Below are 12,571 nucleotides of genomic sequence, written 5' to 3'. Positions count from 1 at the left end.
AGTGAATTAGAAAAAAAACACCCCACCAGCGATCTTCTATGCTATATTTTTTTCTCCTCTCTCTCCTTTTTCCTGGGCCTTCCCCTCCCCCCGAGGCCCCTGAATCCGAGGGAACTTTTTCTCCACGGGGGCTGCCAGTTGAAGGCCATGAATTTCGCATTTGAGCGAGAGATCGGTTTTATCAATAGCCAGCCATCGCTTGCTGAGTGCCTGACATCTTTTCCCCCTGTCGGTGATACATTTCAAAGTTCATCAATCAAGAACTCGACGCTTTCACACTCGACACTGATTCCTCCTCCTTTCGAGCAGACCATCCCCAGCCTGAACCCCGGCAGCCACCCTCGCCACAGCGGCGGCGGTCGCCCCAAGGCGAGCCCCCGCGGCCGCAGCGGCAGCCCGGGCCCCGCTGGAGCCCCGCCGCCCCCGGAGTACCCCTGGATGAAAGAGAAAAAGGCGTCCAAGCGATCCGCGCTGCCGCCCGCCTCGGCCTCCGCCTCAGCCGCTGGACCTGCCTGCCTCAGCCACAAAGGTCAGTCCAAAGACGTGCCGCCAGCCCCGCCGGGCCGCTATTTTGGCTCCCCGCATCCCCCCGGCTTCGCGGGGGGACGAGGAGGAGGGCGGGCGGGCGGGAAGGACGGAGCTGGCGGGGCTCGATGGAAACCCAAACTTTCCCCAAACTTGCCTAATGCGGGATGATTTATTTGAGTTGGAGCTGACCTCTCTTGTCTCGCCGTCCTAGAGTTAGGATATTTGACAGTAATGAAGAGTGATAGATTGCTCCCGCTCAGCTAAGCAGCTGATGCATTAATTATAAATTGCGGTATGGCTAATATAAAGTTTGCTCTGGTGTGGGGAGGTTGGGGAGCTGGAGGCAGCGATTTGGCGGAGGTGGCCGAGGGGCACGCAACACCGGGCTCTCAGCAGTGCAACACAATGGGTTTACTGCATCCAAAGGCGGCCATTTTGTTGCAGTTGCTATTTTATGCTATATGGACATATAGATATAGACACATACACGCAGAGAGAGCACTCCCCCCCACCCCCCAGGGATGCGATGTGCCGGGGTGCTGAAATTCAACCCGTGCATTTATCTGTTTTGTATGTGTGTCCGTGTGTCTTTGCTTTCGCTGTTCTGGCGGTGATGCTTTGGGGTGCGTGTGGTGGTGGTGTTTTTCTTTTTTTTTTTTTTTCTTTCTTTTTTTAACAGACCCCCTTGAAATCCCCGATAGCGGTAGCGGTGGATCTAGGCGCCTGAGGACGGCTTACACCAACACCCAGCTTTTGGAGCTAGAGAAAGAATTTCATTTCAACAAGTATCTCTGTAGACCAAGGAGGGTTGAGATTGCAGCCTTGCTGGATCTGACTGAGAGACAAGTCAAAGTCTGGTTCCAGAACAGGAGGATGAAGCACAAGAGACAGACCCAGTGCAAGGAGAATCAAAACAGCGAGGGAAAATTTAAGAACCTAGAGGACCCCGAAAAAGCGGTGGACGAGGAAGAAGAGGAGGAGGAGGAGAAATCCCTCTTCGAGCAAGCCCTCAGCAACGTCTCCGGTGCTCTCCTGGAGCGGGAAGGCTACGCTTTCCAGCAGAATGCCCTCTCCCAGCAGCAGGCGCAGAATGCGCACAATGGCGAATCCCAAACTTTCCCCGTTTCGCCTTTAACGAGCAATGAGAAAAATCTGAAACATTTTCAACATCAGTCACCCACTGTTCAAAACTGCCTCTCAACAATGGCCCAGAACTGTGCAGCTGGCCTGAACAATGACAGTCCTGAGGCCCTAGATGTCCCTTCTTTACAGGACTTTAACGTTTTCTCCACAGATTCCTGCCTACAGCTTTCAGATGCAGTTTCCCCCAGTTTGCCAGGATCTCTGGACAGTCCCGTAGATATCTCTGCTGACAGTTTCGACTTTTTTACAGACACACTCACCACAATTGACTTGCAGCATCTGAATTACTAAGAAATTAAAGACGTTCTCTCCAAGGGTCCTGCTTTCTCCTCCTTATTCTTCTTAATTTTTCCCCCAGTGAATTAATTTTATTTTTCCCCTCCTTTCCCTCCTCAGTATTTTCTGTTTGTTACTTCCCTCTGATATGCCATTTTGCCGTTTCTTATGAAGTTTTAGTTGTGTTCAATTTTAACCTAGCCACATTCTAGGTCCTTCTATGAAAGCAATATATGAGGTCTGTAAGAAAGTGATCATATAGGAATGTATCTTCACTTTCTTTTTATTTTTGTATTGCATTAGGATGCGTTGTCATAATTATTTTTGGTAGAATAAATTCTTGTTTGCTACAAGGAGCTTTCTCTTTTTTCTTTCTCTTTCTCCTCTCTTTCTCTCCGCTTTCAAGATGGATAACATGACGGGTATCTCTCCCCATCTCTTCCACTATTCATTTACTAATAATCAAAATACAGCCTTCTGACAACGAGCCCATTTGGCAATTTAGGACACTCATGATGGAAGAAAAATTCGTTAATTTTCTTTATTATAAGGATTGTCACAAGGGAAGGAAAATCAAACTAAAGAAATTAAAACCGTTGGCAGGTTTGGTGGAGATTTGCTCCTTTTAATGTATAAATGTGGCATCTTATCTCTGTGAGGATACAAAGCTTGGAAATCCTGAGCTGTAACAAAAGCATGAACGAGGACTTTTTCTATTAGAGGCAGAATGTAAGAGAGACTCAGTAGGGTAAGCGTCCCCTGCAGAAACCAGCCTGTTACACAAACGAAAGGGTTTGGGTTTTTTTTTTAATATAATCCTGTTTTTCTAGAAAGTAGTGCTTAGCAGTCAGCAAGATAACTCAAAAAACGTATCTTAAAAAATATCAGAGCTCACAAAGAATGTGGTTGGTTACTTTTCACGTGCTGAGTAATCCAAGAAATAATCAGACCTAGGAGGAGAGGAAATGGAGAAGTTAGTGCCTGTGAAATCAAAAGGGTGGCAGAAACGCAGGGGTAAGAAAAAAGTATTTAGGGAGGAACCGGCCTCTCCACTCCATCCTTCTCGAGGGCGGTGCGGGGGCAGACCCGAAGATATTTTTCTGTGTAAGCCTTCCTGGGAGGTGAAAGACTGATAACGAAAAGGGGAAACTCTGGCTTTAAAGTTACAATTTCCTCGGGCTCCTCACTCTTCTGCTGAAGGCTGCAAAGACGGGCTTTCAGAAATCTCCTCCAAATTTCCTGCCAGCCGGCGTTGCCGAACCCCCAGAGCAGAGGGTGAACCCCGTCCTCCGGGCTAAAACCGAGCAACAGATACCGGTGGGGCTCTGCCGCTCCGGGGGCAGGGGATCCCGGGCGGGAACGTTCACGGCTCCTTGCGTTCCTGTGGGTGCGAGTGGTCGCATTACACAAACGAGTGGGGCTTGGGTGGGGGTTTGTGAACGGGGCTCTGCTGTCCGTCCATGCGAGCAGTGTCGTCTCCCAGCCCTGGAACACGTTGTGGAGCTGGGATGCGTGGATTATAGCTAGAAGGGCTGAACGCATTTCTTCCGAAAGTCATAAATCAAACTCTTTCTATGAATGAGAATGTCATCAAAGAGATCAATTGCAGGAACACATTCACAAATAAAAATCCTCTTACGTATTTGCCGGGGCTGGGGATCCCCGTCTAAAACCATTAAGTGAGAAGGCGTTTAGTCATAATTCACTTTTATTGCTCTTTTAAAACAACAGCTTGGCTGAGCTGCGGGCGCGGTGAGACCTCGGCCTTGGTTCTCCTCCTTCCCTCTGCTCCAGTCATATCCCTGCGGAAAGCGGGCAGCCTTACCGGCATTTTCACTCCTCTGCCACTGGGTTAAATTGGACCGCAACACGCATGTAAGGGTTGGGGTTTCTTTTGTGCCCAGATTTCCGGATGCTGACAACGCTTAAAGAAAACCAAAGCAAAACGAACTAAAAAAAAAAAACCCAAACAATAAAACACCGCCTCCTCCCCCCCCCCAAACCCAAACAAAAACCAGAAACATAAAATTAAAAAAAAGAAAAGGGAAAAGGAAACGTGCTACGAGGTTTAAACTTCTCGCAAACTCAATTTAAATAAATGGGGGAATCCAGCAAGAGGGAACCGCCTCCAAGGCTCCGGGTGAACTCTGGGGCCACAGCGGGGGCACACTCCCACGGAAAAGCCTAAAGAGCCGGGATCGCCCCCTCAGCCTCGGTTCCGTGGCAGGAAACTGGAGCGAAGCCGCGGAGGGGCGCGGAGGGGCCGGGATGGCCTGAGGGCAGGGGGAAGGGGCAGTAGCTCCCCCTCGCCTGGACATGGAGGAGGGAGGGTGTGGTGTGTGTTCCTCCTCTGCTCCGACCCTTCTCATGATGTTGCCCCCATGCTTAGTGCGGGCAGCAAAACCCGAAAGCCCTGCCAGAGAGACAATGCAACAAGAGACAATGGCACCAAAAAGGCAGAGAAAAAAGGATTTCAGGATGCTGGAGACAGTAAGAAAAGTGATTCATCGGAATTTACGGGTAAAAGGGATCTACTTGTTGTAAAACATTTTTCTTTCTTGGCTGACGGAAAAAGCACTGAGAAGATATCAACCCTTTTATTAGTAAGCAGTCCTAATCGCTGTCTTTCTTCTCCGCTTTACGCAGTATTTAACACAACTGTTTTACAAGAATGAAATAAATGTGTTTACAGCTGTGACCGTAGCCAAAACAGGCGCAGTATAATACCATAAATGCCTCTGGAGTGTTGTTGCTCTTGTCCTCCACTCCGACCCCCTGCAGTTTAAGAAACTGAACCTTTCCAGAGGGCCCTTAACCATCCCTGCCTCCGCAGTAAATCAGAACAAATAGACATACGGAGGGCACCGGGATAGACGCGTGGTGGAGAGAGGCGCCCTTCGGTTTTGGCTGACGATGGAGAGGCCGTGCAGATGCCGTGGAATAAGGGCTGACCTAATAGCAATAGGGCAGCTTTGCACCTAGGAAAGAGAGCTGTAGTTCATGTGGGAGGGAGGAGCTTGAGGGTGTGTTTGTGGGTGTGTGTGTGTGTGTGTATTCGTGAGCGGGGAGTGGCGGAGGGGTAGAAGAGCCTTTTGGATTTCAAACCAAGCAAGAATCGAGCGTGAGAACAGAGGGACGTAGAAGTCGGCACCTGTAGAAATAGAGGGGCCAGCCCCTCCTGGGACTCATGTCAGGGGACATGACTTTCCATCCATCTTTTCTCCGAGGTTCACGTTTTGCAGAACTTCTTTTGCAGACTTTTGGCGCCGTCCTTTCTGCCTGCAGACGGCTGGGTGCTCTGGGACAGACGGACGCCCGGCCTTTACCTCCCCTTTCCCTTTCCGCGTACGTAAACCGAATATGAGGTCGTAACCCACATCTCACCGCTATCCCTTCTTCTCTGGCCACGGACACCTTTTTTACCCAACTCCCCACGGTGTTGGGGAGGGGTAGGTTGGAGTCGATGCTCAGCGGGGTCCCCAAGGGCCCTGGGGCCGCCTCTGCCACTGGCCATCTGCCACCTCTCCCCACCGCCGACCCAGGTGGCGGACTGCAGGGACAAAGGGGCCGGGGCGGTGGGCCCTGCGCCTCCCGCAGCTCCTCTGCCCCTGTCCAGGGTCGCCTCCTCGGGCTGCTACCCGCGGCACCCCGGACAGCCGTCCCCCCACCCTGTCCCAAGGCGGACGGGCTGCAGCGGCGCTGCGGGAGCACAGCAGATGGGCTGCGGAGCCCCCGGGCCCCCGTCCAATCATTGGTCCTCCTGTCCCCGGCTCCTCCTTCCCTACCCCAACCCTGGGCTGGCGAAGGTGAACCCGGCAGAGGTGCGGGAGGGAGCAGGGATGAGGGCCAGAGGGTGGCCGGTGAGCCTGGGAGAGCACAATGGTCATCACTCCCAAAAGCTCCTCATTTCCATGCTAATGTCCGCGGCCGCCTGGTGATGCGGCAGGACAAGCCCCTTTAACTCTTGGCGTGGCGTCGCGTTGGGACTGCGGCGGGGCAGGACCAGTGAGATCCCTCGGTACCGGCACTATTACCGTCTCCATCTTCACCCGCATCCCATCCACATCCGTGTCCGCCGTCCCATGCCTATTCTCTACCTTATCCTTACCTTCCTTCCTGTCCCTATCTCAATTCCCATCCCCGTAGAAGTCCCCAGCCGCATCCACGGTCCCATTCTCAGCTCCCGTTCCAAGGGCTGATGGTCTCAGCACTGTCTCTACCTCTCTCCGCCCCACCCGTCAGCCCGTGCCGAGGATCCAGTCACCTCCCCTCGCCATCCCCCCCGAAGCTGCCCCGACCGGGGGTCGGCAGGCAATAGAGGTGCCCCGTGCAAGCTTGACAGCGCCGACAGCAGGGTGATGCTGGGGCACCCTGGCAGCAGCACTCACCCTGGAGAGGACGGCCGGTGGGCTCCGCGGGCCGGGCGCAGCCTCCGGGTCTCTCCTGCCTTCCTCTCTCAGCTGGCGGACGAGACCCAGGGGGCTGCCGCGGCGGGGGTGTGTGTGTGTGTGTGTGTGTGTGTACAGCCCGGCCCGCCCCCCACCCCCTGGGGGCCCACGGCCACCGCCTCCCTGCCCCGCGGTGCCGCGGGTCGGAGCGCTCGGTGTTTAAATGCCCCCGATGCGGCGCTGTATCAGCGACAGGAGCCGGGGAAGCCCCGCGGGCGCCGCAGCCATTGGCTGCCGCCCCCCACGTGCCTGCCCGCTGCCGGCGCCTTCGTGTCATTTTCCTGCCGGCCCCATGGAGGAAGTGGGAAAGTTGGCGCGGCCCCGCCGGACGCTGAAGACCCGGTGGCGGCGTGACAGAGGGACGCGGCGAGGATGAGCTCCTTCCTCGAGTACCCCGTCCTCGGCGGCGAGGCGGGGGGCTGCGCCGCCCGCGCCTACCACCCCGACCACGGGATTACAACTTTCCAGCCCTGCGCCGTCAGCGCCGGCAGCTGCAGCGGAGAGGACCGCTTCCTGGCGGGCCGCGGGGTGCCCATGAGCCCCCACCGCCACCACCACCACACCCCGGCCCAGCCCGCCGCCTACCAGCACCACGGAGGGCTGGGGGTGTCCTACGCGCACCCCGGCTGCGGCCCGACCTACAGCGCGCAGGGCTTCGGACCGGCGTACAGCCCCTACCCCCTGGGGCAGGACGCGGAGCTGGCCGGCGGCTTCCCTCCCTGTGCCCCCGCCGTGTACTCGGGGAGCATCTCCTCCTCCGCCGCTGCGCAGCACCCGCTCCCGCACCAGGGCTACTCGGGGGCCCCCGCTCAGTACGTGCCTCCCCCTTACGGGCAGGAGCAGCAGAGCCTGCCCCTGGGCACCTACAACCATGCCCTGTCTCCCCTCCACGCTGGCCACCGGGAAAACGCCCGCTCCCCCTCCACCGAGACCTCGCCGCCGGCGCAAACCTTCGACTGGATGAAAGTGAAAAGAAATCCACCCAAAACAGGTCAGTGGCCGGCGGGAGGGCCGGGGCGGGGGCCGGTCCTCTCCCTTTCCGCCGCGGGTGCGGGAAAGAGGCGCAGTATCCCGCGGGACGCTGGGCAGGTAGGGCGGCCCACACCTCTGGGAGCAGTCGCGCCTGTCTGCCGGCGGAGCTGAAAGCCAGCGCCGCTTATTCCTTACTTATTCTCGACTCCCCCTTGTTCTCCTCTCCCGTGGTCATATTTCTGGTAATTCATATACCACTTATCAAGTTTACTCTGACACTAGAGGCTGACTCGGGTTTAGCACCTCGCACTCCATCACTCACCCTGCCGGGGTTTCCCTCTTATCCTAGGAAGTTCTTGCTCCCTATCGCTTAGCCGGTGTGGACATATTGATTACATCGCCTATAAATCATTTGCGCTCTCTTACTTACCGCTGCGTGTCCCCTCGCAGGCAAGGCTGGCGAGTACGGCTTCGTGGGGCAGCCCAACACCGTCAGAACTAACTTCACCACCAAGCAGCTCACCGAGCTGGAGAAGGAGTTTCATTTCAACAAATACCTGACCAGGGCCAGGCGGGTGGAGATCGCCGCCTCCCTCCAGCTCAACGAGACGCAGGTGAAGATCTGGTTCCAGAACCGGCGGATGAAGCAAAAGAAACGGGAGAAAGAGGGGCTGCTGCCCATCTCCCCCGCCACCCCCACGGGCTGCGAGGAGAAGGCGGAGGACTCGTCGGAGAAGTCCTGCTCCTCGCCCTGCAGCGCCTCTCCCGCATCCTCCGCCTCGGACACGCTCGCTGCCTCCAACTGAGACCGGCCGCGCCCCGACGGCCGCTCGGCGCGACGGCCCCGCCAGCACGGCACGCGTCCGTCCACCGCCGTTATGTCCGTCCTTCGGTCTGTCGGTATCCCCGAGAGCTCTCGGCGGGCTGCCGCTCCCTCCCCCGCTACCTCCGCCGCCCCCGCCGCCGTCCGGCCCCGGGGGTGCCGGTTCCGCCGGGTCCCGGCGCCTTGGTGCCAGAGGATTTTCTTCCTGGGCGCCCCCCCCCCCCCCCCCCCTTCCCCTTCCTTTTCTGCTGGAGGAGCTGTGTTGGCGTACGCGTAAGGGTCTCCCTCCTCCACTGCAAGGACGCTCCACCGAGTTTCCCTGAGTGAAAGACAGGTTATTTAGGGTACATAACCTCACGAAGAGATGCACTATTGCAAGTGTTTACACGACTTATAGGACTTTCATCCCCTTAATTTAATGTATTCTTTGTTCGTGTCAATGAGTTCGTTGCTTGTAAATACTTTGTCCGAGAGATTTATCTTTTTACAGATTTTTCTAGAATGATGTTTCGATTATCAGGTTAAGCAGGGTGAGTGCATTCGCCAAACTGGATCCATTTTTATATTGGTAAAGTAGATAACGGTACCAAGTAAACGTCTTAAGCTCAAGCAGATACCTCAAAAAAGTAGCGCTATTTCTTTAAATGTGACAAACAAGGCTTCAATTGCACTAGGTTTTTTAAACCTTACCCTGTGTGCTTGCCCCCTTTCCTTTTCCCCCTGCCCCAAAAGCTGTGTTGGATTATGCTCAGCTGAAGGGTACAACCATCCAAAAGACCTCGCCTCTTCCTATTTTCATATTAACCTTCCTTTAGACTCGATGTCTTTTCAAACTACTCGTGAATGTGACAAATGGCCAAATGAATGTATAATTTCTGTGGTTGGTGTCCAGACCTTTGCATGACGCACTGTGCTTTGCTGTACTGCGGGTACACTGAGTTCTATCAGTTGTCGTGTGTGAGCAAAATGTCCTCCTGATTTTTCTGTACAATCATGAAAAGCTCTGTGATTCCACCAGTGCTGGAATCCAGGGCAGGATTTACGGGTCCTTATAATGTCTGTAATAAATATATTCCACTTTCAGGTAGCCCTCGTCTGCCTACCTCTGTGTGACGTCAGAGCTGAATCACAGGCTGGGCTCAGCAGTTTTGTTTCCCTTATTTTCTTCTACTGGGGTCTTTCCAAGGGGGAAAGGGAATAAAAGTCTCACAACCTTACTCCTCCTATGTTGTTCTGCCAGAGTCAGAGCTCTGTCAGCCCAATCTGACTTCCTACACAAAACTTCTTCCTCTCCTATGCTCAAACAATATTATTTTTAGACAATGTAAGGCCCTTCTCTCCATTCTCCATTACTGGGAGGAATTTATGATCCCAATCTAATTCTGAAGCACAAACAGGAGAACTTCCTGGGTCAAGTGCTAACCTTTTCACCTCGAGATGGATGCTGACACTTAAACAAACAGAGCACCCTTCAAAAGCAGAAACTCTCTTTAGCCAGTCTTTCCTCACACTGCACGCCCCTCTCCAAGGACTGCACGTTTAATTAACCTGGGCACTAAGCTTGTCGGGCTTGGCTTCTCTCTCCCACTCCAAGCTGCTATTCCCAGCGCTTGACGGGGTGCCAAAGTGGGAGATGGCTCCCAGTGTGTTTTTGGCGTTAACCCCAGCCCATTGCACCGTCCCTTCCCTCTTTCTCGGTACCCTTCTACCCCTGCCTCCTCCAGGTGTGGAGGAGAGAAAGCTTTTGCAGGTAAATATAATAACTATTCCAAGAAATATCAAGCGAACAGATCGGGAGAGGAGAGGAGCCTCTGTGGGGAGAACCTGGGTGGCAGGACAGAGCAGAGGCATGCTCAGCTGGACGGGGGATGTCTCAAGTCACTGATGCCTCTTGAATTACAACGCAAACACGCCTAACACCTCCTTCACCCGGCCCAGCTGCGGGAAGTGCCAGCGGGCTTCTCCTGAGGCTGGTCTGCCCACGCAGGCTTGGCTTTGCGGGATCCGCAGAGAGTCGACGAAATATTCTTCGCTTCGGTGTCAAAAGAGACAAGCCCTGATTTGCAAGGCGCGGCGGCCATATCAAGAGCCGAGCTATCTGCAAGGGAGCAGGGCTGTCTCCAAAGGCTCCCGCCGATGCCTCTATTTCTTTCATTTCCCCTCCTGCCATATACTTTACCTTTTGTTTATTAGTGTAAAGCCACAAAGCAAAACAGATGGCCTTCTTCCAGAGTCTTGGATGTGTTAAAGTGGCATTTACATGCCAATGAGGGCATTTCAATATCGAAATCTGGATCTAAACATTGCTGGAATCCGGATCTACAACTCGATTCCACCGGTGTTGACTTAACGTGTTAGAAAGAGCGGCCATAAATTACAGCCTAAATACGAGAGACAAGACACTTGTCAGTGAGACAATCTGCGATGAGCAATTCTTGGGCAAAGAATTCCATCTCCTTCCAAGCCCAAACCCTATATATATATCGGGATACATATGTATGCATATATCCCCCCCACAGTCATAATGTATTTCAAGCAAAGACTCTCCAAACCTCCCGAACCTGTCTCATTTTGTTAGCGTTAATACTATTTCGATACCATCAGCCTTTGGGTTCAGGGGCACGGCGAAGAAAAATGGAAATCTATAGCTTAGAGTTTCCACCACAGAATTATCACAAAAGCCCTCCCCACCAAGTGCTTCCAATGAGGAAACTAATTTTTGCTTCAGCTTGTGAGGATTTTTTTTTTACACATTTTAAAATTAAAAAAATCTCTCTAGAATCCCAGGGGGAAAAATGAAGAAAAAACCCCGCATCTTATCAAACCCGTCAACATAAATCGCATTCAAATGTCAAATGGAGTTTAGTATCTTCCTATCATACTTAAGGCCATTTCTGCTGTTCACCTTTAAAGTTTACTTTTGGAGGCTATTGAGATGCTTTGGTGTTTTCCTCTGGGGCAATCAGATTGAAACCGATCAATATTTACTCAGTCTGAAAGGGCTGTTGAAAAGGCAGCTAACAACAAACTGCTTAGCTGCTCTCCCCTCTTTAATCTCAGGTTCACCGAAAGTTCAAGCAGAAATGAATTCGGTGATGGGTCACTTTAGAATAAATCCCAGTAGTTAATCTCACAGCCTTGATAAAGGCAACAATTACAGAGTCATCCTTCTCCCTCTCTCTCTCTCTCTCTCTCTCTCTCTCGCTGTCTCCCTGGCAGCGACAACTTTCCTCTCATTTTTGCCCGGCATATTTTTACTAAATTTTAACAGCTTTCCGCTGTTTTGCGGAGACAGCAAAAACTCGGCATCTTCCCCGTGCTGCGTCTGACGCTCAGGCGGGTATACCCCGGAGAGGTACCGGAGTGAGGGGGAAAAATACATCCCGCAAAGGACCCGGCATTTTCAAACGGGGATCCGGAGGCAAAGGGAGGGGCACTTGGGGCTTTTTCCTCAGCAGTGATGAGGGAAGGGATGGGTGGAGAGGCAGCTGGAGGAGCTGATGAAGCCGTGCTCCCCTCTCCATCCTGCATGGGAAAAGAGCAGAAACCTGAGCAAAAACGCAATAGACGTCGCCGTTAATCGCTGGGACTCTGCAAAGGCCAAAGTTCACATAATCACTGCATAAATGCATGCTTAATAGGGATTTATTAGTAACTCTGTAATGTCAGATCACGTTTGGGCTATAGACTCGAGCGTCTTTTTACCGGCAAACCGCTTTTCCAGAGCGATGCCCCCTCCCACCCAGGAACTGCCGGGGGACCCTGGGCACGGAAGGCGATGAGCTCCCGGCCAGGCCCCGGGGATGCTCCGAACGAGGCGGGAGCCCGCGGGAGAGTCCGGGAGGCAGCGCCGCTCTGGGGACGGCCCCGGGGAGGCAGCTCCCGCCTGCGGCACGACCGGGCCCTGGACCCGGCGGGAACACGGGGCTGTCATTTTGTTTTGAAGGGGGAAAGAGTAGTGTAGGAATGTTTTCTGCGTCCGTTTAGGAGCAAGACCTCTTTTTGTGTTTTTCTTTAGTAATTAGCTCTGTGAGATCACAGTAAATTGGCAAGCAGAAAAGCATTACATTAATAATGAAATTAATAATAATTGAATAAACAGATATGTAATATATTTTTGAGAATGCCTTCCTTCCTTCCTTCCTTCCTTCCTTCCTTCCTTCCTTCCTTCCTTCCTTCCTTCCTTCCTTCCTTCCTTCCTTCCTTCCTTCCTTCCTTCCTTCCTTCCTTCCTTCCTTCCTTCCTTCCTTTTTTGTCTGCCTTTCTCACTTTTTCTCTCTTTCTCTCCCTCTTTCTTTTTCCCTTTTGCCTTTCTTCTTTTCCAAGGCAAACATTCCTTTTCTCCCTCAGGCACACTACTTGGCCGGCTCTCACTGTTAAC

At 53.2% G+C, this 12,571-nt stretch overlaps 2 protein-coding genes across 2 annotated transcripts; both read left to right on the top strand.

Annotated features, from left to right (window-relative positions):
• The first annotated feature begins 147 nt into the window (after positions 1-147).
• On the top strand, positions 148-1,962 carry HOXA2 (homeobox A2). The gene is made up of 2 exons (XM_062495813.1): positions 148-529; positions 1,208-1,962. Exons 1-2 carry the CDS (start codon positions 148-150, stop codon positions 1,960-1,962), a joined length of 1,137 nt encoding a protein of 378 aa, XP_062351797.1.
• Positions 1,963-6,767: 4,805 nt separating this feature from the next.
• HOXA1 (homeobox A1) lies at positions 6,768-8,173 on the top strand. The gene is made up of 2 exons (XM_062495799.1): positions 6,768-7,386; positions 7,818-8,173. The coding sequence occupies exons 1-2, from the start codon at positions 6,768-6,770 to the stop codon at positions 8,171-8,173; spliced, it is 975 nt and encodes a 324-aa protein (XP_062351783.1).
• Positions 8,174-12,571: the final 4,398 nt, after the last annotated feature.

The sequence above is a fragment of the Cinclus cinclus genome, chromosome 1 (genome assembly GCF_963662255.1).
Source record: "Cinclus cinclus chromosome 1, bCinCin1.1, whole genome shotgun sequence".
In the NCBI taxonomy this organism is placed as follows: Eukaryota; Metazoa; Chordata; class Aves; order Passeriformes; family Cinclidae; genus Cinclus; species Cinclus cinclus.
The sequence above is the reverse complement of the archived record's forward strand: the minus strand, read 5'-3'. Positions and strand labels throughout refer to the sequence as shown.

Bases quoted from the DNA above. Each gene is read 5' to 3' on its own strand.
- HOXA2 (XM_062495813.1), top strand. From the start codon at position 148: ATGAATTTCGCATTTGAGCGAGAGATCGGTTTTATCAATAGCCAGCCA. The intron at 530-1,207 runs GTCAGTCCAAAG...TTTTTTTAACAG, and splicing joins TGCCTGCCTCAGCCACAAAG to ACCCCCTTGAAATCCCCGAT.
- HOXA1 (XM_062495799.1), top strand. From the start codon at position 6,768: ATGAGCTCCTTCCTCGAGTACCCCGTCCTCGGCGGCGAGGCGGGGGGC. The intron at 7,387-7,817 runs GTCAGTGGCCGG...GTCCCCTCGCAG, and splicing joins AAGAAATCCACCCAAAACAG to GCAAGGCTGGCGAGTACGGC.